We start from the raw sequence: 27028 nt of genomic DNA, 5'->3' as shown, positions 1-27028 counted from the left end.
TTTATGCCCGGGACAGACCGACAGACAGACAGACAGACAGACAGACAGACAGACAGACAGACAGACAGTCAGACAGACAGACAGACAGTCAGACAGACAGACAGACAGACAGACAGTCAGACAGACAGACAGACAGACAGACAGACAGACAGACAGACAGACAGACAGACAGACAGACAGGCACACGCAGGTCTCATGAATTAATAGCCAGATGCCAAATACAATGATGAATACATAGAATTCACCGTGAACAGAATACCACTTTAACACTCTGTCGGCTGATTGCGGTTTGTACACAATTAATTGCAATAAGACCGGTCAGATTACAGTCAACAAATTGAGATAAACCATGGGTGTTTTTTTTGTTCAGTAATCCATAAACGTGGCTGAAGCCAATTATGTTTCCCGGCCGAGGCGTTTGCCATCGGAAAGCTGTCACGGATAACATGAATGGAAAATAACCTTGAGGACTTGTGACAGTGTGTGAGGACGTCTCACCTCATTCACACACACTACCGTTAGCTGGTACTGTACTGTACCACCGATTACCGATTATGTTTGACTGATATGCTTTGTCTAAAGGTGCAAAATATTTTCTTAATCAATTTGACAAACTTTAAGATTTGATTCAAAAGTCTATTTGTGAACATTTCACTTTTAACCAATTAAATCCAGGGAAGCATCTCTGTCATTTTAGATTTCTTTGGTTATTCAAAAATAGCAGATCTACAAGCTCATAGCACGGCACTCGGTGCCGCGCTATGGGCTTGTAGATCTGCTATTTTCTTTTTAACGTGAAAAATGTGTGCAAATCTTTGAATGTATATATTTTTTTGAATAGCCAAACTATAAAATAATGGTTAAAGTGGTTATGATTGTGAGTGAGACTATATTAACTAATTTTAGCTGGAGACCTCCCTGGTACCCCTCCAAGGACCACTTTGAGAAGCAAGGAGCTAGAGGACTTGGTATCTCACCTTTTCACAGTATCTGAGCTGGTACTTGAGGATGGTGTAGTGAGGCTGGGTCGGGACGGACCAGTGCAGCGTCAGGCTGCTCTCTGTCGACACGCTCTTCCTGATCACTGACATCAGAGCTGGCACTGCATGCAGACATTACATTACATTACATTACATTACATTACATTACATTACATTACAGTCATTTAGCAGACGCTTTTATCCAAAGCGACTTACAATAAGTGCATTCAACATAGGTAGGGAACGAAACTACTAATCACCAGAAGTCCTAAGTGCATTTTCTGAGACACAACACATACACACCATTATGGAATCTCACATACAATTACAGGCATTTAGCAAAGTGCGAGCTTGGGTCAGAATAGTGTGGAACTGTCTATGTTTATAGTTCTAATGCTGTGCTATTCTCTATCTATCTATACAATTGGAAGCCGTGCACATGCAAAACATGAAAAACAAGTGGCCATCATGGGCTCCGGTGTTGCCAAATCATGTGCGAGAAACAAGCGCCGGTGTTGCAATGAACGTCTACACGCTCTACCGTCTCTGTCTCCGATGTGCGAGCCAGGCTTCTAAAAGCACTCACCGTTGTGGCTGGTGGTGATGTTGACGTTGTCGCTGGCGGGGGCCTTGCCGCTGTTCTGGGACACCCCGTTGAGCGTCTGGACGGAGAAGGTGTAGGTGGTGTGGGGCAGCAGCCCCCAGATCTCCACGTGGCGCTCTATGAGGCCGCGCTGCGCCGGCCGGTAGCTCACGCTGTCGCCGCAGGGCGAGCAGGGGGGGCCCGCCCCCTTGGGGGAGGAGGAGGAGGAAGAGGTGGAGGAAGAGGAGGCCCCGGCGCCGCACAGCGAGCAGGCGATGGCGTAGCTCACGTCCGGACGGCCGCCGTTGTCCAGCGGCTCGTTCCACTCCAGTGTGAGGGTGGAGTCGTTGATCTGGGGCACGATGCTACGAGGCGCCGATGGTGGTCCTATAGAGAGAGAGAGAGAGAGGATAAGATCAGAGTCAGTATCCACGGTAACCACAATATAAAAACATTTTGTTAAGAGAATGGCATGTAATCAAACTACCACAATATCAAAACACTCTGTTAGAGAATGTAATCAAACTACCACAATATCAAAACACTCTGTTAGAGAATGTAATCAAACTACCACAATATCAAAACACTCTGTTAGAGAATGTAATCAAACTACCACAATATCAAAACACTCTGTTAGAGAATGTAATCAAACTACCACAATATCAAAACACTCAATCAAACCAGTGTTGATTTTGACAGCATATTTTGATTGAGTTTTAATCATAGTCTTTTGAAGTAAAATTCCATTTAGTTTTAGTCATATTTTAATCATCTGAAATGTTTTACTGTTAGTCTAGTTTTAGTCGACTAAATATCATAAGATTTTAGTCGATTAAAATGTATCTTACAAGCTCACTTTTCCGAACGCAACACCCGAGCTCAACCAAACAAAGTGTTTGTAAGTGTTAGTTCTACTGGAGCTCTTCTCTACTAGTTGTAGATGAGATTTAGTCTTAGTTTCGGTCATCGTAACTTAGTTTTTAATTTAGTTTTAATCAGTGAAAAAAGGTAGTCGACCAAACTTTTTCGTCATAGTTTTAGTCAACGTCAACACTGATTCAAACTAGCACAATATAAAAACACTGAGTTAAAGTACAGAAAGCACTGGTCATCACTGTGGCCTCAGACTAAAGGTCCCTGTGAAGTGCAGTGAGCTCGTTCAGGTGTCTCTGAGTGTCATAAAACAGGAAGAGATAAATGACGAGTTACAAGCATCCCGGCGTATGACTCAAAGCGCTCAATATCCATTTAGGAGGAAGTCAATAGCTCTAAAATAAACGAGCTCCGCCGACTTCCATTCCGGACAAACACACAAACACACACACACGCGCGCACCCACACACGCACACGCACGCGCACACACACACACACACACACACACACACACACACACACACACACACACACACACACACACACACACACACACACACACACACACACACACACACACACACACACACACACACACACACACACACACAGTACTTGTCAGACCATATTATAGATGGCTAGCCTTTTACAAAACTATGCCGCAAGAAAGGAGCCCAGCCTTATTACACATTTTGTCACAATTACAATAAGTGCGTCAAGTACCATAATTTGACACAAGTTTTTAATTTCATGCCATCAATCATCGTCGTCGCCGGACGCATTCTGCAAAGGGGGGCGGATTTAATTTCAGATCAAAACCCGCCCTGTTGATGCCCGTATATTATATATTATACCGCCGCGGCTCGGCATGTTATTTGCATATAATACCGCAAAAAGAAAATACATTCTGAAGACATTTTAACCCATTAAGACCGGGAACGCATCTACTTAATGTCCTCTAAATCCTAACAGTTTTCTGAAAGCCGTTATGTTGCTGAAATATCAGTGGTTCTCAAGGACCCCCAAAATTCATGTCAAGGACCCCCAAATTTATATGTATCTGGACCCCATCTCAAAATATTTAGTTCCAGGGACCCCCAGATGCAAAGATTTGAGTAAAAAATTATCCCTATAAAAGAGATATATATTCAAAGATTTGCACAAATGTTCAAGATTTTTCAAAAATAGCAGATCTACAAGCTCATAGCGCGGCACTCGGTGCCGTGCTATGAACTTGTATATCTGCTATTTTTGAATAACCCAAAGTATAAAATATGGATAAAGTGGTTACACACAGATGCGTTCCCGGTTTGAACGGGTTAATCACACCGACCGCACGACTAGTCGCCATGAAGGAAGGGCCTTTGGGGCACCTAACGCACACACAGTGAAACATACACACAGTAACACACACACACACACACACACACACACACAGTGAAACATACACACAGTAACGCACACACACACACACACACAGTGAAACATACACACAGTAACACACACACAGTGAAACATACACGGATGCAGAATTGGAGCCGGCACTCCAATTACATGTGTCTGAAAACTGTGAGGAGAGGATAATGATCGGCAGCTGAAAACGTGTGGAGAAAAAAAAAGGGGGGAGATTGCGATTTTGCTCGGAGCCAAGCATAACTTAATGGCAAATGTAACTGAGAGAGTGGAGTGTGTGTGTGTGTGTGTGTGTGTGTGTGTGTGTGTGTGTGTGTGTGTGTGTGTGTGTGTGTGTGTGTGTGTGTGAATGAGTCGCTACTTCCGGCCCAAGGAGCTGCCATGCAGTCAGTGAAGGCCGGCAGCTGAGACTTCAGAGCCGACAAGAGGCCACAATAGACTCTCACTACAGAGGCTTGGAGAGGGCTGTAAAAAAGGGGGGGTGTGAGGGTGTGGGGGGGGTGGCTGTGACCCACGAAATACCACAATTTAACCACTTTCAACCTGGTGTCAACCTATGTCATTATAGCCGAAAAAAGAAAAAATCACAGAAATGTAGGCATTTGGCAGAAACTCTTATCCAGAGCCACTTACTAAGTGTCTTTTTGTACAATCTTTTTGTACACCTCTGTATACTGCCCACCTGTGGTGTCGCTACAAGCAAGGCAGCATCAGACGACTCACAGTGGCTTATAATGACTGTATCAGGCTGCTGCTGAGAGCTCCAACAAGCTCCAGTGCAAGACAGATGTTTGTTAGTGTTGGGGTACCAACACACAGCACCTGCTCTGCTGTGTAGGGCATCTGAGTCAGTAAATGACATCATTGCTGTCATAATTAACCCCTTACATAGTTCTGTCAGGTTCTCCTCTAGACTGTGTAGATTCGCACACTTGTCTGTATGTTCGAAACTGAACACGTTGGAAGTATTTCTTTATTGTATTTCTTTTTCTGTCATTGTTATGTTTTGTATGGTGTTTTTATTGTGATATGGATCCCCCTTGGGTCTGAAATAAAGATTGAATTGAATTGTCTATTGAACTCTTGTCAATAAACAAGGTAAATAATCACATATTGTTCATAGAGTGCAGATAGAAAGAGACTAGGAGACCAAGTAAACAACATGTTATCTAAAATACTTCTGTATATTTGAAACTACAAAATACTGCAGGTAAACAATTAAACTACGTTGCATCTGTCTAACAGAAAAAGTATAACATAGGGCTTAAAGTACTTAAATAATTATACATTCAGAATCCGACATTTAGGCAGAGTCAGAGGGTTGATTGGACAACCTTCTTTCTTTTTTTAACCCATTAAGACCTGAAGCAGATTCAAAAAAATGTCTTCTAAATCCTAACAGTTTCCTGGAAAAACTATGTTTCTATATCAGCGGTTCTCAAACATTTTCATGTCAAGGACCCCCAAAATGTTTATGTATTTGGCTGCGGACCCCCATCTCAAAAGGTTTTTCCAAGGACCCCCCAGAAGCAAAGATTAGAGTTAAAAAATGTTCGCTTAAAAATATATATTCAAAGATTAGCATTAGCATTAGCATTTAGATTTTTCAAAAATAGCAGATCTACAAGCTCATAGCGCGGCACTCGGTGCCGCGCTATGAGCTTGTATATCTGCTATTTTTAAATAGCCATAGTATAAAATACTGGTTAAAGAAGTGGTTACACAGATGCGTTCCCGGTTTAAATGGGCTAAGCGAATTAACCGCGAGTGCAACTCCATTGAGGACGTCAGAAATAAAGACAAAATGGCAAACGCCGAGGACATTATTATTTCCTATATAACGTGTAAATGCCAGCCGGGGCAGCTATACCGGGGGGGCTATAAATAAAAATGTGTACAATTGCGAACGAGAAAAATCCGGACGCAATCATAAACACAATTACAGAGAAAAAACTAGGAATGGCCTCTTTGGGCGAGAAGTAATTAAGATAAAAGCGGGTCTAATTAAAGTTATCAGTAATTAGAGAATGTGCTGGATGGATGTTGAACGCCGATGGCTCTCTCCTCTCCACGGGGTTTTTATTGAGAGGAGGAAACAGTCGACAGCAGGAAAGCACTGAGTGCCTGGTACTCAAGTACTTGTACTGTACTCAAGTATTGTACTTGAAGTTTGAGGTGCTTTTACTTTAGTGTTTCGTTGCTGTCGAGGCAGAAACCTTTTTTTTTTTTTTTGTAAATTAATGTCGTACTTGATCATACTACAGCGTCACACAAAAGCATCACAAATAGCAGATCTATGAGCTTGTAGATCTGCAATTGTTTTTGCTATTTTTTTAATTTAAATCCTAAAAAGTAACAGTATGTTTTTTGGACATTTAAAGACATTTGAGACTAGTTAAATGTGTGGATACTTTTTTACTCCACTACAATTATTTGACAATTTCTTTTTGATGATTCTTACAAAAGCATACATGACCAATTAGGCCCTATTTTATACTTTGCCAATCGAAAATAGTCAATCACCAACCTTTATTTTGAAAAAGTTTGACAAATTTATAACATTTTTAGTAGTTTCTACTTTGGTAAAAATGTTTTGGTACCGTTTACTTTTTTGTACTTTAACTCAAGTAAAAAGTTTGAATGACATGCCTTTCTCTTATAAAGGAGTGTTTTTTATAGTGTGGTATTACTACTATACTTAACCACTTAAGTACCACCCCCAATATGGGTAACCGGAGTCCCTCAGGGCTCAATGCTAGTACCTTGTCTGTTTTCCGCTATTGTGGGGGAAAGCTTTCGCTAGAAAATAACCGATCGACAAACCGCCACTCCTTGTAGATCGACTAATTTCAGCGAAAGCTTTCCCCACACAATACCGATATGCTGGGGTTTAACTGGTTAAAGTAAAAACAATTAAGTACTTCCTCCAGCCACTGTCGGCAGGGTGATGTTTTTTTTTACGAGAAGAAAACAGTTTCACCAGCAGGAAGCAGAGAGAGAGAGAGAGAGAGAGAGTTGCTGGTATTGTTTTCCAGAGTCTTTTCAGTGGAGCGGGTTGTGAAAGAGAGTGCAACCTAATTAAGACGTCCCCTCCCCACTGTCACATCAAACGAACGTCTCAACTCACATAACCTACACCCCCACCCCCCCCAAATCCACATGGACGCGTCACTCCTGGGCTGACAGTGACTCTCTCTGTCTGAGTGACCTCCAAGGCCCTCTCTCTAAGCCCCCCTTCCTTCTTCTCTAAGCCCCCCACCCCCTCCCCCCACTGCTAAGAGCAGCTCAATAAAGATATATGCATTTCAATGCATTCTGGGGTCGGGACACAAAGAAAGGCCGGAGGAGCAGGTGAGAGAGGAGTACTGGGTGAAATAACACCGCAGGAAGGGAGAGAATACACACACGCACACACACACACACACACACACACACACACACACACACACACACCCCCACACACACACACACACACACACACACACACACACACACACACACACACACACACACACACACACACACACACACACACACACACACACACACACACACACACACACACACACACACACACACAGGAATGCATGCAATGCTAAGAAACTGAAAACTCAAAGGCAGACGAGGAAAGAAAAGAAAGACGGATAAATAGCTAGAGGATGGTAGCAGAAAAACAAGAGAAACTCAGTGTGTGTGTGTGTGTGTGTGTGTGTGTGTGTGTGCGTGCGTGCGTGCGTGCGTGTGTGTGCACACACATGCCAGTGTTATGCCCGTCTAATACTTGTTTGCGCATTGTGAAAATAGCTGATCTATACAAGGCACCCAATGTGTCGCGCTGCGATGCGTTGTGAGCGTATAGATCTAACCACATTTTTGGAATACAACTGAGTGTATGTATTTTGTTGCAATGTTGTTTGTCTCAGACCAAGGACACATTGGAAATAAGTGGCAAAACTTTCTTGTTTCCTTGACGTTTCTCCGATGAACATGGTGTAGCATGTGTTTTTCCTGTACAAGGTCTAATAAAATCAAATCAAATCAAAACTTGTGTTAGTGTACTAATACAAGTTTGTGTTTGTGTTACAACTTTGTGTTAGTGTACTTTTGATTACTTACTGGTACAGTCGGAGGTGGGAGGGTCCGACGTTGCCCGCAGGTATCCCGGGCGACACGCGCACACAGACGAGCCCGCGGCCACGGCGTGGCTGAAGGCCGGACACCCGGTGCACTGTCCCTCCATCGCTGACTTGAACATACCCACAGAACAGGCTGGACAGAGAGAAAGAAATATAGAGACAAGATTAGAGCATCATTCTTCCCTGAAATTAAAGAAAAATACAAAGAGTTTGAATCCACCATCCACCAAGTCATCACTTCAATATGTTCTAGGACAGTGATTCTCAACCAGTGGTCCGGGGACCACCAGTGGTCCTTGAAGGGGTTCCAGGTGGTCCCCAGCTAAATGATGGAGAGTTGGTAACCAAATGGACCCTTATAGATCTTTAACTCTTGAGAGTGTAAAATGAAACCAAATGGACCCGCAAGGGTCCATTTGGTTTCATTTTACGCTCAAGAGTTACATTATTGTTAAACATCTGCATTACTTAATTAAATAATTGTTATTTGGATCAATGTTTGCCTGTTGCCTTGATATGAAAAGGGTTGAGAACCACTGTTCTAGGAGAACGGTCTAGATGCAACCTTTTGTCTGCACAATGTGTGTGGAGTTGTCATCAACTGAGGGACAGCCAGTGGACAGAAGAGCCGAGCACATCTGGCTAAATAAAGTCACTAACTGCTGCATATCACTGTTATCGTTGTCTCATTGTTTGTTATTCACTTGTTTTCATTATTACTATATTGCTGGTTATTCACTTGTTGTCTGTTTATTTACTTGTTGTCTCTGTATACGTAATGTCATGACTTGATTTATGTTATGCGCATGCTTTGGCAATGTAAAACACACTTTATCACGCCAATCAATTACATCATTGAAAATGTTTAATTGAGAGAGAGAGAGAGAGAGAGAGAGAGAGAGAGAGAGAGAGAGAGAGAGAGAGAGAGAGAGATAGAAAGAGATGGGAAGTGAGGGTTTCGTTAGTTAAATTGGATTTTGAACGCACAAGATTAGATTTGTTTCAGCGCTTCATCGGAACGTATGACCTTAGCGGCCACACCTGTGTGTCAAATGCTATTTGCGGGAGAATTTCACGGTTTGTTTCAGTCTCCAAACTGATTGGCAAACACATAATATTCTAGGATGTTACGCCAGAGAGCATTGCAAGTGTTAAAGACGGCACAGTTTATTAATGAATCTCATGCTCTTTCTGGTCCTGATAGGCTGTCTATCTAGGCATCTCAAAGGGGTGACGAATTTCAGGATTCCCTCGTGACTTTAGACCACGATCCAACATCTTCCCATTGAGCTGTGATAGCGGGCGTGAAGGTCCCTCGTTTAGGTTTCAACTCTAGTTTCAGTGTCACATCCCTCACACTGTATATATAAAGAGCGTGGGGTGTAATTATTTTCCGTACATAAGCTCCGACGATTTGCCGTTTCCAAAATGTCACGAGAACAGAGAAAGATACGAAGGAAAATGTCAGATAACAAGACGGAAATCTCGAATATACATAAGGTTAATGCAACAAAAAAAAAGAAGAATATCACTGTCTCTTGTGTGATATACTGTGGATTTCTTTGGATAATGAAGAGCTAAATGCCACTATAACTCCTGGGAGAAGTGGTGTAGTCTGTACACTGTTCACTGAGTTTGAGCTGCCCACATGTAGAAACTTTAAAATTTCAAAGGACCACCATAGCTGCCCGGTAGTGATGCGCGGGTCGGGTTTTTTCATGACCCGCCCCGCCCCGCGACGGAACCCAACCCGCCTCAACCCGCCCCGCGAACCCATATATAAATCTATGGCTCAACCCGCCCCGCGACCCGCGATTTTTTTTTTTATTCTGTAAAATCATGTTTAGAAAATAATCCCCAAGTGTATTCAAACTGTTTTATTGTTATTATTCTTATTCTTATTAGGAATAAAGACAAAACAAGAGCATGTGATTTTTTGATTTTTTTTTGCGTGTGAGAGCGGCTGACCCGCTCTCCCGCAGCCCGCATAATTGCCTCCGAAATTCTGACTTGACCCACCCGCGCAGCGGGTTGACCCGCGGGACCCGCGGGTTGACCCGCGGGACCCGCGGGTCCCGCGGGTTGCGGGTCAACCCGCGCATCACTACTGCCCGGACCGCTGGCGTAGCAGTCCGGGCACCTAGGCAGTGTGTCGTGGGTTCGAGTCCCATTCCCATCAACCTTTGCTGCGTCACTCCCCATTTCCTGTCAGTCAACTCAGCTCAACTGTACTCTATCAAATAAAGACCCAAAAGAATATCTTTAAGGACCGCCATAACTTTGAGAGTGTACAAATGGAACCAAAAGGTTCCGGTTTACATTTCGGACAGGGTATCAACCTGATATAGAAAGATGGAGGATTTGAAATCTCTGCTAAATAGGCTTCATTTTACGGTCTGTAGAAACCAATGGCGCGACGCTGTCCATATTTATTTTACTGTCTATGATCCTAACCCTAACACCAAAGCAGATATAAGCCGCCATACTATAATAATAACAACGACTGACTGTCTGTCCATTAAAGCATCTTGACCACAGGGCTGCTGGGTCCAGGCCAGACCATTGTGTTGGCGGGCATGAAGAACCTTAAAGTGAACAACACTGAAGCTCACTGAGAGAGAGAGAGCCATTAATCACTGACAGAATGCATAAACAACAATGAAGTGAATGTGTGGAGCGCTCCGCTCTCATCTGCTTTAGATGCTTATACCACCAACGCCATACTTGAGATACCCCTATTAATCAAACCTGTTTACTGACACACACACACACACACACACACACACACACACACACACACACACACACACACACACACGGCGCTTTCAGCGTGGGGGATCCGGACGCTCAAGTGTGTGTGTGTGTGTGTGTGTGTGTGTGTGTGTGTGTGTGTGTGTGTGTGTGTGTGTGTGTGTGTGTGTGTGTGTGTGTGTGTGTGTGTGTGTGTGTATTGCTATACTTGTCAGGACGAAATGTGACATTTAGTCATTCAGTCCATTTAGAGAGATTTAATGTCTGTACAATTATAGAATTAGAGAAATGGACATTACGAGGTCGAGGACCATTTTCCCATGGACCTCACAAGATAAATGGTTGTTTTAATGTTTAACCCATTCAGACCTGAGGCCGATTCAAAAAGTCTCCGTAATTCCTAACAGTTTTCTGAAAAAACGTAAGTTGCTATATCAGTGGTTCTCAAACTTTGTTCATGTCTAGGACCCCCAAAATTATATGTATTTGGCCGCCGACCCCCATATCAAAATATTTAGTTCCAGGGACCTCCCCAAAAGCAAAGATTTCATTTCCAAATGTTAGCGTTGCATGAGCACGATATGTTGTGAGCTTGTTGATCCGCATTTTTTAGGTTTAGGGTTATAAATTGTAAAAAGGGTTGTAAAAGGGTTGTAAAAAAAGGCATTCATGAACATCACTGCACTCAAATGTTGATGTCCTCCCAAGCATATTAAAACAAGTGTGTGTGTGTGTGTGTGTGTGTGTGTGTGTGTGTGTGTGTGTGTGTGTGTGTGTGTGTGTGTGTGTGCGTGTGCGTGTGCGTGTGTGTGTGTGTGTGTGTGTCTGAGTGCCGCTGCCCCGCATCTGCTATGTTCAGATCTGTTTGAACAAGCACTTACGTATGCAAATGAATCGCCTGCTACTCCACGGCTTTTAGCTAATAGTTAGTGAGTCTCACGGCTTGAAATGACTGGATGCGAGGCCACCGTGCAAGCCTCCGTGTTTACATCAATATCTTTACTTCAAAAACATCCCAAATATTCTGTTTTCTTTATTTATTTACAAACTCATCTACATTCCTTTATGAAGCCGCAGGACACCAACATCTATACACTGGAGGTTTATCTAGGGAGTTCTGATTGGTTAGAAAGTTAATTATAAACTTTATCTGAGTCTGATTGGTTAGAAAGTTAATTATAAACTTTAGACAACAACCTCTACAAAAGTCTACCGAGGACATCTGTTTTAGTGGTGGAAAGTAACTGAGTACATTTACTCAACTACTGTAAGTAAAAATTTGAGGTACCTTTACTTTCGGCTACTTAACTTATCTTTCAATATCTTACACTTCTACTCCAGTACAAATACTGTACTTTTTGCTCCACTACAATTATTTGAAAACTTTAGTTACCAGTTACTTGGTAGATTTAGATTATATTACAAAACATGCGTCAAGCAATGAAGCCCTATTTTATACTTTGTTCAAGAATAGAAGATGTACAAGCTCTCAACGGGTTGCATCTTGTAGATCGGCTATTTTTGAAAAACTAATTTGACAGACGTTTACACATTTCAGTACTGTGTTACTTTGGTACTGTAAGTATATTTCGATGCCAATACTTTTGTACTTTTACACAAGTAAAATTGGAATACAGGCCTTCGCTTTTGGCCTGTTACTTACAGAGTATTTTTATATTGCGGGATTGCTACTGTTACTCAAGTTTAAATAATCAGAGTAATGTATCTGTTCAATAGCCTGATTCACTACGTTCGGCTGATTTATTTTTCTCACTTCGTTTATCAGTCTGGCCAGCCTCCTATTTGAGTCGTATTTTAAATGACGTAGGCAAGTCAGGAAGTGACTCCCCCCACACACACAGACCAATCAGAAGCCGCGAGTCGTTTTCTCCCGTTTCAGCACGGAGATAGGAGGCTTTCCAAACTGTGTAGCGCAGGGGTCTTCAACAGGGGGTCCGGGACCCCTAGGGGGTCCTCAGAGTTACTATAGGCGGTCCGCCAAATCTTTGTGTGATATGATGACTTTTTTTTAACCCTAGCATCCCTTTTCTGAGGAGAACTTTAGCCAAAAATAGCAGATCTACAAGCTCACAACGCCTCGCGCTGCGAGGCGTTGTGAGCTTGTAGATCGGCTATGTTTTGGCAAAGAGGTATAAGGTGTAGACTAGAGGGAAAACAGAGCAGACCAAGTAAACAAAAAAAGGTCAATCTGAAACACAATTTTATACAATATCGATGGGGGGTCCCTGCTTCATCTCTCTCTCAGCTAGGGGGTCCTTAGCCTGAAAACGTTGAAGACCCCTGGTGTAGCGAGTTAGAAAAAAATCGGGCGAACGTAGCGAAGCAGTCCATCTGTTCAATGCCCTTTTAAATGTTTAGTAATGGTGAGCTCTTTGCCTTGTTGTGACTCACTTCCTCTGTTTGGCACGAAATGCTAGCGCTGTGGGTCTCGTCATACTCTGTTCTATCGGCAACATTCACCGCAATTTAGCGAACGTGACGCAAGCGTCCCTTTGTTGTGTTATTTAGGTTTGACCACGGATGGAAACGCCCATTTTATAGACGTCTAATGGAGATAGAAGTGGTTTGGGTTTTACGAGAGGCAGGCTGTGAGACTAGAAAACGTTGGGTTGTTGTTTACTGGAAGAAACAGCTACTACAAACGTAAGCACGGATATTATTATAGCCTGATATCGTCTCTGTCGGGTGGAAACCTCATATGTCCAAAACTGTTACTTTTCAGGATTCAAATTCAAAAGCATCAAAAGTAGCAGATCTACAAGCTCGAAACGGGTCGCTTCGCGCTGCGTTTCGAGCTTGTAGATCTGCTACTTTTGATGCTTTTGTGTGACGGTCTGGTATGATAAAGTCGAGCCTTAATTTACGTTGAAATATGGAGATAAGAGATTTTTGCCCGACAGCAACGATATGCATGTTGTTGCGCATCGGCGTCAACTCAACTCAAGCATCCAAAAATAATAATGATAATCAAACAGCTGAAATATAGAATAGGGGTTTGGCTTGCTAGCTCCTCAAGCATTGAAGGAGGGCATGAGCTCAGTTCTGGGCTCTCCCCAGGCTGTCAAAGGGAGAGTAGCACCCAGGATTACATAGGCAATTTGGCACTGGGTGGAAAAAATGTGTTGCAAAATCGTGGGATAACAATTTTAGAAAAAAAAAAGAATAGGGGTATTGTAATAATAATAAAAACCTGGAAAGTAACTCGCAACTAAAGTTGTCATATAATTATCGTGGAGTAAAAAAGTACAACATGTGCAGTTGAGATGTTATACCGGAGTAGAAGTTTTTTTAAAGTATGGAAAAATAGAAGGCATAATGTCTCTCCCAGCTGTCGGTACCTGCACGCATACCTCTGTCGTTCCTCCATCCCGAACGTCTGCGTAGCGCACAGAGTGCACCCGAAAAAAACCTTAACTCATTAAGATCGGGTTGGGAAACGCATCTGTGTCATTTTAAGATGTCTTTGGCTATTCAAAAATAGTAGATATACAAGCTCATAGCTTGTACTATGAGCTTGTATATCTGCTATTTGTGGAAAAATCATGAAAATGTGAGCAAATCTTTGAATATATACCTCCTTTTTTTTGTAACTCAAATCTTTGCTTCCGGGGGTCCCTGGAACAAAATATTTTACAAATGTTTGCTTTAAAAATGTTTTAAAAATTAAAAAAAATTAAAAAGATTTGCACTCATTTTCACAATTTTTCAAAGATAGCAGATCTACAAGCTCATAGCGCGGCACTCCGCGCTATGAGCTTGTAGATCTGCTATTTTTGAATAGCCCAAAGAAATAGCAGAGTAGTGTTCCTGGTCTGAATGGGTTAATTGGGCTAATTAGTGGCGGGCCGCTTTGGCTCTGGAGGAGGAAAACATCCTGCAATGTTTTTCCATCCGTTATCGTCTCCCTTTGATGTTCTTCCCAGAGTGTTGGAGCGGCAGTGCGTGCCACAAGCAGAACCAAACCCCCCCCTCCCCAAAAACAAAACAAAACATACAGTACCGCTGGTGGTGGTGCGGTAGCGAGCGGGTGAGACCGTCGGTGACCACACCCTTTTCCGGGCAGGCGCTGCTGTGCTGACCTCGCACCGTGACCTCGGGCCTGTCCCCTCCACTCACCAGCTGGTCCCCCCCCCTCCCTCCTCCCTTCATACCACCATAACCCCCCCCCCCCCCCACCACCGTCGTCTCTCCACTTCCCCTCACACTGTAAGACCCCACCCTCACACTATACCATTGTTTTATTGTTTAGACCCAGCCAGCTCCTTTGCATGCATGCTTCTCTCTGTGTGTGTGTGTGTGTGTGTGTGTGTGTGTGTGTGTGTGTGTGTGTGTGTGTGTGTGTGTGTGTGTGTGTGTGTGTGTGTGTGTGTGTGTGTTTTACTGTACTTGTGAGGGACAAAGGGTATAAAAAACATCGGAAGAAATGGCATTAATAAAGTACAGAAACACAAATGCACGTGTGTGTGTGTGTGTGTGTGTGTGTGTGTGCGAGATTGTGTGCACGTCACATAGTGTGCGTGTGTATGCCTTCAAACTGTCTAGGCCAGGGGTCTTCAACAGGGAGGGAGTCCGGGACCCCTAGGGGGGCCTCAGAGTTACTACAGGGGGGCCACCAAATCTCTGTGTGATATGATTTATGTTTTACATTAACCACTTGAACCTTAGCATCCCATTTCGGAGGAGAACTTTAGCCATAAATAGCAGATCTACAAGCTCACAACGCCTCGCAGCGCGAGGCGTTGTGGGCTTGTAGATCTGCTATTTTTGGCAAAGAGGTATATGTGTAGAGGGAAAAAAGAGCAGACCAAGTAAAAAAAAAAAAAAGTTTAACCTGAAACACAACTTTATATAATATAGAGAGGGGGTCCCTGCTTCATCTCTCTCTCAGCTAGGGGGTCCTTGGGCTGAAAACGTTGAAGTCACTAGTCACTCATTCAACATGCATGTCTGTCGACCCTCACCTGTGCATGTCATGTGCCCCTCGGCGGGCTCGAACCCGGGCGTGCAGGCGCAGGACGTGGTGGGCTGGCCCACCCACTGGCCGTCCTCGCCGCAGAACAGTTTGGGGGGCCGGGGGCGGGGCCCCTGCTGAGCGGCGTCCTCCACACACACACCCTGGGCCTCCTGGACCAGGGTGCGAGGCACCGTCTCCGGGAAGGAGGACAGGGCGCTGACCAGCGGCGGGCACTTCTTGAAGAACACCCTGACCGACAGCAGAGCCATGCAGGCCCCCTGCGCCTGGAGGTCAGGAGAGGGACGGTTAATACAACTAATACATCTTATTGATCATAAAGCAAAAACATATTGATAATCAATTTTAACTCTCTCACTGCCAGACTTATTTCTGGCCGCGTTTGCCCACTGCCAGCGATTTTTTCGATTTTCTTACCTTTTTCAAGTAGTCACCGAATATTTATCTCCATTATGATTGATCCCCTGATGGTTGCTAATCACTGAGGGTTGTACTGTGTGGTTTCACAAATGTCAACGAGGTCATCGCGACCTCGTTGACATTAATTGTCTGCCTTTGAAAATAGCATGTCTGGGCCAAAAATACATAGTAAAAAAAAATAAGTACGTTCTTGGCAGCCAGGGCGTTATGACAATTACTCGTTATAATATAAGTCGTTCTTGGCAGTGAGAGAGTTCATAAATACATAGTTTTTTGGGGCAGAATTGAGAATATTTAATTTCGATTTCATCCCTTCAAATGTTTTTTTTATAGTGAAAATAGCAGATCTACCGTGACATGTTGTAAGGTTAGTCAATGAGTCAATTATTTAAAAAAAATCTATTACAATTGTTTATGTTGATCTGTCAAAATATTGAAGCGTTTCTCGTTTATCCAATTAGTCAAAAAATAATTCGACAGAATAATCGCCAAGAAAATAATTGATCATTGTGCATCCCTACCTGTAAGGCCAGAGGTAGAAACCTCTCTAGAAAAGAATGGATCATTGTGCATCCCTACCTGGAAGGCCAGGTAAAATAATAGATCATTGTGCATCCCTACCTGGAAGGCCAGGTAGAAGCCCCTCTTGGTCAGGGGTCCGAGGCGCAGCGTCTTCACGTTGAATTTGCGCTCGCCGCCCTTCCTCAGCAGGAAGTCTGCAGCCACCGTGTCCACCTGGAAGACAAGGAAAACACAGGGTTAAAGACATGGGTCTGCTACTATTTCATGTCAAGGACCCCCCAAATTGACACTTATTGCAGACCCCCATTTGAATAGATATGCCAAGGACCCCCAAAAGAGAAGATTTTTACGCCACTAGCAATGATTTTCAACCATTTTAATTTCAAGGACCCCCCAGTTTGACATGCATTAAGGCTACGGACCCCCATTTATATTTAAAAAAAATCAATGTTCATTTAACTCAGAGAGTGTACAAATGGAACCAAATGGACCCGTCAGGGTCCATTTGGTTCCATTTGTACACTCTCTGAGTTACAGACCCATAAGGGTCCATTTTTTTCCTAACTACCAATCATTTAGCTGGGGACCCCATGGAACTCGCTCAAGGACCCCTGGGGGTCCCCGGACCCCACTTTGAGAACCACTGGTATACAACACTGTAGACTCCACAGCGTCTCTATGCAGTGGCAGACACTCACAGACATAATATTATGTCACAAGGTTGACATTTGGTGAGGAATGATAAACATAAACAGGGAAAATTATCTTCCTGCAGTCGATCTGATAATGACAAGAAAAGCCCTTATCTGGAATATGCTAAATTGCACACTTACAGTAGTTTGACCTCTGTTCTTATTTATTTTTATGTGTCTGCCATACACCAGAATACTAAAAAAAATACAAATGTACAAGACTGAAGAGAATGTGTCATAAGTGACAGTTTGTCATGCAAAGTAAAGGCAGTCTAATAATAAAATATGCATCCGTCTGTCTGTCTGTCTGTCTATCCGTCTGTCTGTCTATCCACTGCTTGCCTGTGTAGAACTTGATCTGGTGAGAACATGCCCACATTATTTAACCTATTAAGACCTGAGACCGATTCCACAAAATGTCTTCTAAATCCTAACAGTTTTTCGAAAAAAAAAACCTATGTTGCTGTCAGTGGTTCTCAAACTTTTTCATGTCAAGGACCCCCAAAGTTATATGTAATTGGCCACAGACCCCCATCTCAAAATATTTAGTTCCAGGGACCCCCCAGACGCAAATATTTGAGTTACAAATGTTTGCTTTAAAAAAAATATATATACAAAGATTTGCACACATTTCCACGATTTTTCAAAAATAGCAGATCTACAAGCTTGTAGATCTGCTATTTCTGAATAGCCAAAGAACTCTAAAATGACACACAGATGCGTTCCCGGTCTTAAAGGGTTAATGTTATGTCAGTGACAACAGGGTGACAGAGAGAGCAGGTGCAAATGCAGACCCTGTGCTGTCAAACAAAGCTCTCCTTCTCAAAAAAAAAATACTACTCATTATAAAAATGTCACCTAGTATGGAAATGTTAAAAGACTGTCAGCTTGTCTGGGGAGGGGGAAAAAAAGATATTGGATACTATTGTCAAAAGATGTAAGCTAATTTATGTCACTCCCTACTCCCTGAGGTTATGCTTGTACCTGAGAAGGAGTGTATTATATCAAAGCACTCATATTCAAAGATCTGCTCTATGCACAGAGGCTAAAGACTCCCTAAAATATGAAAATACGGTATGTTTGATTCTATCAACACTAGACAAATACACTTAAACCCTCTAGTCTTAGTGAAACTTAAGAGTTACAACTGTACTCTGGCTGCTTTTTCTACAACCAAATCTCTTCACCAAAAATAGCAGATGTACAAGCTCAAAACGCATTGCGTTGCAATGCGTTTTAAGCTTGTAAATCTGCTATATTTGGCAACCGTTCCCCCCTAGAATAGGCATGCTGGGGTTCAGATGGTTAAGACAGCTTGGACTGAGTTGTAAACAATGGAGACGACTGGAGCAAATGAGCGGCATGCCAAAACTCTACCAAAAAACTCTCATGATTTTATATTCCACCGTTTGAAATGTGTCTGCAACCAGTGACAGCCTGGAAAGTCATTGGGTGTATTTTTTTTTTTTTTTTAAATGGTTCGTTTTAGAATAACGTCGGGGCAGGCCCTGCAATGGAATCCGTTTGAATGATTTTCAACACCCATTTGAAATGGCAGCACTCAATGCAAATGACTGTGAACAGGAGGCCAGCTAAACGCTCAACATGTAAGGCTGCTATTCATACTAAACGACCACGTCGTTACCAGCCCATTACTCCAGCTGACACCTCCTCAAACACGCCATGGAATGCATGGAAAAGGGTTGGCTACTCACGTGTTTTACTTAGGTATCAATGCCACAAAGTAGAAATACTCTGTTGCAAACAAAAGGCCTGTATTCAATATTTGTCTTGAGTAAAATAAAAATATACTTAAAGTACAAAAAGTAAAAGTATATTGCTCATTATGCACAATGTACATTGTCAGAACTTTTGAAAACGTATAAAGATATTTTGAAAATGGATGATATCTATAACATTGTGCTGTTTTTGAATAGCCAAAGTATAAAATAAGAGCTGGAGTGAATATTATGTATGTTTTGTAATAACAAATAATCAAAATCTACTAACTAAAGTTCTCAAATAATTGTAATGGAGTAAAAAGTACAATATTTGCCTCAGAGATGTAGTTGAATACAGCCACTACATTTACACTACATCTAGCACTTGTGAAACTTGAGATTAAGTTTACAAATGTCAAGTGTGTTACATAAATAACATGTATTATTATTATTACTACATGGTATCTAGTGACCCTTCTTCACACCTCTGAAATTCACGCCTAATCCCAAAGTAGAATGGTTTGCATTAGTGTCTTGTATCGAGCGGCTTAACGCCCTCTAAAAACACACATATTGTTTTCAGTAGCTGTGTGTGTGTGTGTGTGTGTGTGTGTGTGTGTGTGTGTGTGTGTGTGTGTGTGTGTGTGTGTGTGTGTGTGTGTGTGTGTGTGTGTGTGTGTGTGTGTGTGCAGAGACAAGCCGGAGGTGTCAAGACGGCCAAGGTGTCACAAACCTGTTGACAACCTCTTTCACACCTCCGTTCTATTCTGGAGCGTCGACCCGGGACAACAGACACACTCACACAGCAACCAAAACACTAAGTACACACAATGTCATCTCCAACACACACCAACCACAACACTAAGTACACACAATGTCATCTCAGCACTGACGCAGTGTGTGTGTGTGTGTGTGTGTGTGTGTGTGTGTGTGTGTGTGTGTGTGTGTGTGTGTGTGTGTGTGTGTGTGTGTGTGTGTGCGCGCGCGCGCACGCGCGTGTGTGTGTGTGTTTGTGTTTTCACTTGTTTAACCAGTGGTGTAAAGTAACTAAGTACATTTACTCAAGTACTGTACTTAAGTACTCTTTTGAGGTATTTTTTACTTTGCTGGAGTATACTGCAATTGTCAGTAGTTTTACTTCTACTCCACTACATCTCGGAGGCAAATATCATACTTTTACTCCACTACAATTATTAGAAAACGTTAGTTACTAGTTACTTTGTAGATTTTTATTATTATTACAAAACATACATTAACCACTTCAGCCATATATACATTTCGGCCATTTGAAAATAGCCGATCCACAAGCTCACAATGCATCGTGATGCAACGCATTGTGAGCTTGTAGATCTGCTATTTTCAAAAGATTTGTATACATTTGAAAAGTTGTGAAATGGGACATTCTGCATAATGAGTACTTTCTACTTTTGGTACTTAAAAGTATATTTTGATACCAAAACCTTTGTACTTTTACTCAAGTACAAGTATTTCTACATTGCAGTATTGATACTTTTACTTAAGTACAAATTGATGAGTACTTTTTCCACCACTGTGTTTAATCGGTCTAAATTATTTTTAGAGTTGATTTTAGTCATTTTTCTTTATTACACAGCCAAAGGTCTGCACACAGATCCTGATAAAATAACAGTTTTTCTTTTTTAACTAACAGTACAATAACCCTGTCTTCCTTTGCACGGTGAGCTTAGTGACCTCAGCGCTCTAAACGAGCAAAAAATATGGATGAGGAGAACCTCATTAACGGAGTATTAAAGCTAGCCCTGGTGCATATGACGGAAAACCAGCTGAATATGAAGATAATTGAGAGAGGAGCGATCGTGTTGCCGAGGTTAGCGGGTTAGCGACGGCGTAGCCATGGTGACCTCCTCTCTTATCTGTTGACATTTTGACACTTCTGATTCTCCATGCCTTCCGTGTGGGAGCAGGTGACGCACGTAAATTGGCACGATCTATCCGTCTGTCAGGAGCCTTGAACAGAATAATTATTCACAATCAATTGCTCACTCTGTGAAGCCATGAATTTATGCATTCATTTTGTTTGCGTTGCATTCCGAAAAAAAAACTAAGAATAATTTATGAATACAAAAGAATGAAAAATAAATAGGCAGCCTCTCAGACAGAGTGTAATGCAAGTGGTCCTGTATTCGTTACTTCCTGAAAACAACGTTTTTTTTCTCTCAAACTTTGTGTTGGACTTCATAAACATTGGGGGGGATATTAGCCGTCCTGAGAACTAGACTGAAGCTCAGAGGCGACCGCGCCTCGGCTGTTGCAAGCCTCGGCACCCAAAAGAGACATTTTTAAGTCTGCCTGGGGACCCAAGCTAGTGAAAATAGCCGACCTACAAGCTCTCAACGCGTCGCATTGCGACGCGTTGTGAGCTTGTAGGTTGTCTATTTTCTGTACTTCTTAAGGCTTTTTTTTTTCTTTTTTTTCTTCATGGAATTTCTTAGATTTGTTTCAATCTTTTTGAAATTATGTTAAATAAATGTTTTAACCCATTAAGACCTGAGGCAATTCTTTAAAAAAATCTAAATACTAACAGTTTTTTGAAAAAAAAAAACACGATTTTTCAAAAATAGCAGATATACAAGCTCATAGCGCGGCACTCGGTGCCGCGCTATGAGCTTGTATATCTGCTATTTTTGAATAGCCAAATACATCTAAAGTGACACAGATGCATTCCAGGTCTGAAAGGGTTAAATGTATTTTTAATTTCTGGGAAAAAAAAAAGATATTTGAGGGGACAAGCAAAAAAAAAAAACTTGAATAAGACCCATACAAATGTATCGGCGCCCCAAAAAATGAGTCCCGACCCACTGATTGGGAAACAGTGGAACAGCCTTCCCCCCTCTCTGTTGAATCTTTTAAATCCCGGCTCCAGACTCTGTTCTATTCACAAGCATTTGAATCCCCTGCTATGTTGCTTTGGTTCTATCTTATGGATTTTGTTTTCCATTACCGACTGTCTATTATGCCTCTGTATGCCGTTTTATTATTGACAGTCATTCTGTCGTGCTGTTTATATTCTTCTGTACAGCACTTTGGCACAACAAAAGTAGTTTTTCCAATGCGTTCTATACATACACTTGATTTGATGAACAGATTCTTTATACAGTTTTACTCTTGCTCATCCTGGACTAGTCTTATTTTCTTCAATTTATCAAGTATTTGCTTCCTTTTTTTGGATTTGTGATTCAGGTTCTTATACCTTGGTGTATGGGTTCTATTATCTTGGCGCAGTGTTGATTTTGACAGCAATTTAGTTTTAGTCATATTATTTTGAATACAATTCCATGCAGTTTTAGTCATCTGAAATGTTTTTTTTTTCTTCTAGTTTTAGTCGACTAAATATCATAACATTTTAGACGACAAAATCTACAGTTGATTTAGTCGACTAAAATGTATTTTGGCGGTGCCTTGATGTCGTCATAATGGCTGATTTTACACTTGGTTGCATGCTGAAAATAGCCGATCTACAAGCTCACAACGTTGTGAGCTTGTAGATCGGCTATTTTCAGAGCGCAACACGGGAGAAGCAACCAACATAAAATGAATTGTCTTTTAGTTCTACTGGATCTCTTCTCCCCTACTTCTCCCTCACTAACACAGTGAGGGACTCGTCTGTGAACTCGTCTGTGAACTCGTCTGTGAACTCGTCAGTGAGAAAAGGTAGTCGATGAACATTTTTCATCATAGTTTTAATCAACGAAATCAACACTGCCTTGGTGTACGGGTTCCTATACCTCTGTGTATGGATTCTAATACACCTACCTTTGTGTAGAGGTTCTAATAGTTTCTAATACCTTTGTGTATGGGTTCTAACAGGTTCTTTCTTTCAATCATTTTAGTTTAGTCTTTCACAGATGACCACCTAACAAAACGATAAAACGATACATAACTCACATATAAGACAAACAACATTTAGCCACAACACACACATACAAACCGACATACATAAATCATCATCTTCCACATAATACCTGTATAGCCATCCATAATCATAAAACATTTATAGATACGATGGATTCTGCCCTCTGGCTATATCACATGAATCTTGCAAGTTTACAAAACCCCTCAATAATATATATGTCAGCATAGTCTTCTCCAATATATTCCACAACCGAGAGAAAGTCATTCATGTCTCGTGTGAGAATATTGTGTGAGCCTTTCTAATGGGAGCAGTTGCAGAACGTTATGAAGACGACTTGAAACGTGAAAGGATTCTCTTATTCGTGGCAGTCGGGCGCAAACCTCCTATCTCCGTTGTTCAACTTTCTTATTTTCTTAAATAAATCAGTGGTATTGAACACCCTTTACGTCTGTGTGTGTGTGTGTGTTTTACACATATTGAACAGATGAAAAGTATTAAAAAGAACTTCTGACTAAACCTCCAACTGTCGGTCAAACCTCCACCCCCTCTCCCCATAAGTTCTATAATCATCATCCTATCATTCTACAAAGCTCTGTCTGTGGCTCTGTGTGTACGTGCGTGCGTCCCCCAATCTCCTCTGCCCGGTTCTCCTCAGTTCCTGGAGCAATTGATCTGTATTTGCACACAGCCATTGACCATCATGCATGTGCATGGAACACCGACGCCCGTTTTTCACTTTACTAAAATTTGAGCCGTTTCATAGCCTTTTTTCCGAACCTCTGTTTAACTCTACGGCCGGAGTTTTCGACGTTACTGCGCATGCGTGGCCAAGTGCGCATGCGCAGGCACGTACGTGCGCATGCATGCATGCGCAGCCACGTACGCGTGCATGCACGCGCAGCCACGTACGTGCACATGCACGTTTGTGGTCGCTGAATCACAGTAATCCTTAATCATATTCCATCATATTCAAGGGATTCTTTTGCAGAGAAATGAGACAGACTCCAGTCACTTTCAGTTTAGAGCACTGCAGAGGGCAGGAGTGTGTGTCTGGGTCCGGCTGACACTCGTTGACGCTCGTTAATGTTATAGGCATCAAAGCAATTATGCTTCTGCACTGTCAAATAGGCCAACATCTAATCTAAGATTAGTGGGACTCATTCAAATGACCACCAGTGAGTCCCGGGACTCACTTTATTGAAAATCTAACAAAATCACTGTATTATGTTAGATTCATTAGATAGTACAGCTATTTGGTTTTATTAGATATGTGATGTTGTTACCTGGCAATTAGTTGACTTTTAGTGAAAAAGCCCATATATATATATATATCGGTATCGGTTGACATCGGTATCGGAAATTAGGAGTTGGACAATATAGGTATATCGGATATCGGTAAAAAAGGCAATATCGAACATCCCTAGTTCTTAGGTTCTCATAGGGTACATACCTTGGTGTAAGGGTTCTAATAGGTTCTCCTACATACCTTGGTGTAAGGGTTCTAATAGGTTCTCCTACAGTACATACCTTGGTGTAAGGGTTCTAATAGGTTCTCCTACATACCTTGGTGTAAGGGTTCTAATAGGTTCTCCTACATACCTTGGTGTAAGGGTTCTAATAGGTTCTCCTACAGTACATACCTTGGTGTAAGGGTTCTAATAGGTTCTCCTACAGTACATACCTTGGTGTAAGGGTTCTAGTATGTTCTCCTACAGTACATACCTTGGTGTAAGGGTTCTAGTATGCTCTCCTACATACCTTGGTGTAAGGGTTCTCCATCCAGGGGGGGTGTGTGTCGGTGGCCTCGTTGGAGTCGGCCTGGTAGTAGTAGAGGTTGAAGGTCTCTTTACAGGAGCGGTGGTGTGTGGTTCTGGAGGAACACTCCATCATGGTGAACCTCAGCTCCACGTACACCTGGGTGGCCTGCCGCCGGGCGATCAGCCCGCTACGCAGCCAGTGGGCGCTGGCGCTGTCCGTCTGGCAGATCTGGTACGTCCTCACGCTGTTGTTCTCCTCGTCCAGACCGCTCACCTCCTCCCACTGCAGTAGATAAATGGAAAAAGTACTCAAATTGTTTACTTATGTAAAAGTATCAATACTGCAATGTAGACATACTCTGTTATAAGTAAAAGTCCGGAATTCAGGGCCGGACCTGGCCTAGAGGTCCGGGCACCTAGGCTCATAAGTCGTGGGTTCGAATCCCGCTCCCGTCTTTGCTGCATGTCTCCCCCCCGTGGCGCATTGTGAGCTTGTAGATCGGCTATTTTCAAATGGCTGAAATGTATATAGGGCTGAAGTGGTTAGTGTGTTTTGCGATAATAATCGAAGTCTAAAAAGTAACTAGTAACTAAAGTTTTCAAATAATTGTTGTGGAGTAAAAGTACAACATTTGCTCTGAGATGTAGTGGAGTAGAAGTAAAAGTATAGACAATTGGAAATACTCCAGTAAAGTAAAAAGTACCTCAAAATTGCACTCAAGTACAGTACTTGAGTAAATGTACTTAGTTACTTTACACCAATGTATGTGACATCATATAATAATAATAATAATAACAATATGCGTTGAACCCGCTCACCTCCTCTCACTGCACAGTAGATAAATAATACATAATATCAAGTTGCAACTTAAAGAGAACATTACAGTACCTGTAATACATCTCTGAATGCTAAAGTTGCTATACCCGGTCTATATGATATGCATTAGTGATACGTGTCGGTTTCTTATTATTGATTCTTTTTTACTGCACAACAACCCGGAAAGCCAGCATTGAAGGAGTAGTTCACCCAAGAAATGACTTATTTTCTATCAATTACACACCCCATGAAGCATTGAATTTATGGAGATTGTTTTGTTTTTGTCTCATTCCTAAGCCAATAATTTGATGACCGATGGTCTCATGATCCGGTAGGAGACTCAAAGAGACTCCTTTGAGTCTCCTACCGGATACATTAGCATCTTTCCGTCGGTCATCCAATGATTGCCTTAGGAATGAGACAAAAACAAAACAATCTCCATGAATTCAATGCTTCATGGGGTGTGTAATTGATAGAAAATAAGTCATTTTTTGCGTGAACTACTCCTTTAATAATAACACAGGGTTTGGCATTTCTTTCTGAGGAGAGCATCAGATGAGTGCGTGTGCACGTGCATGCATGTGCGTGCGCGCGTGTGTAAAACCATCACAGTAGAGTGATGGGCAGTACAGTACGTGTGTCCTACACCTACAAGTACAGTATGTGTCCTGTGTGTGTGTGTGTGTGTGTAGCTCTGGTGTGTACTTTCCGTCACAAGGTGACCCCCGCCTCCTGGCTATATACTGACTGTGGCTGGGTGAAGCCAGCCCCGCCCCCTCGTCTAATGACATCACATGCCAGGTTTGTTGTTGGCACGTCATATAAAAAATGTTGAGTGTGAGTGTGTGTGTGTGTGTGTGTGTGTGTGTGTGTGTGTGTGTGTGTGTGTGTGTGTGTGTGTGTGTGTGTGTGTGTGTGTGTGTGTGTGTGTGTGTGTGTGTGTGTGTATATCTCTGCCTAGATCATTGATTCTCTTTAATGTCAAGGACCCCCAGTTTGATATACATTAGACCACGGACCCCCAAAATCTACCAGAGTATATTTAACTCGTGTTACAAATGTGTATTGTACCCTTTCTGAGTTACAGGTCCCTGGAGCCGAACGTTGAGAACCACTTGGTCTAGATCTCTTGAATTTTGTGCATAAGTATGTGCTTATATATATGTGACACATGTGCATGTGACACAGTATCCTCTCTCCACACACATTTACATACGTTTATGTCAAAGCACTCCCAGGCATTTATACTGCTCTACCATAACCCATTCAACACGGGAACGCATCTGTGTCTTTGGCTATTCACAAAAAAAACACGATTTAAAAAAAATAGCAGATATACAAGCTCATAGTGCGGCACCGAGTGCCGCGCTATGAGCTTGTATATCTGCTATTTTTTTTAAATCGTGTTTTTTTTGTCAAATCTTTGAATATACTTTTTTTTTAAGCAAACATTTTTAACTCAAATCTGGGGGTCCCTC

General features: G+C 42.2%; 1 protein-coding gene across 1 annotated transcript in view; it reads right to left on the bottom strand.

The window, feature by feature from the left end:
* The window catches only part of LOC311057743 (ephrin type-B receptor 4a-like), a 101714-nt gene that overhangs the window by 46223 nt on the left and 28463 nt on the right, over positions 1-27028 (bottom strand). Inside the window, exons 4-9 of the mRNA XM_084074789.1 lie at positions 24735-25016; positions 16771-16884; positions 15719-15995; positions 7966-8118; positions 1567-1950; positions 978-1102 (exon numbers count right to left, since the gene is read on the bottom strand). Of these exons, the coding sequence (XP_083930915.1) occupies positions 978-1102; positions 1567-1950; positions 7966-8118; positions 15719-15995; positions 16771-16884; positions 24735-25016 (1335 nt within the window). The remainder of the gene's footprint in view (positions 1-977; positions 1103-1566; positions 1951-7965; positions 8119-15718; positions 15996-16770; positions 16885-24734; positions 25017-27028) is intronic.

This window comes from Gymnoscopelus microlampas (genome assembly GCF_963454915.1).
Source record: "Gymnoscopelus microlampas genome assembly, chromosome: 12".
Taxonomy (NCBI): domain Eukaryota; kingdom Metazoa; phylum Chordata; class Actinopteri; order Myctophiformes; family Myctophidae; genus Gymnoscopelus; species Gymnoscopelus microlampas.
The sequence above is the reverse complement of the archived record's forward strand: the minus strand, read 5'-3'. Positions and strand labels throughout refer to the sequence as shown.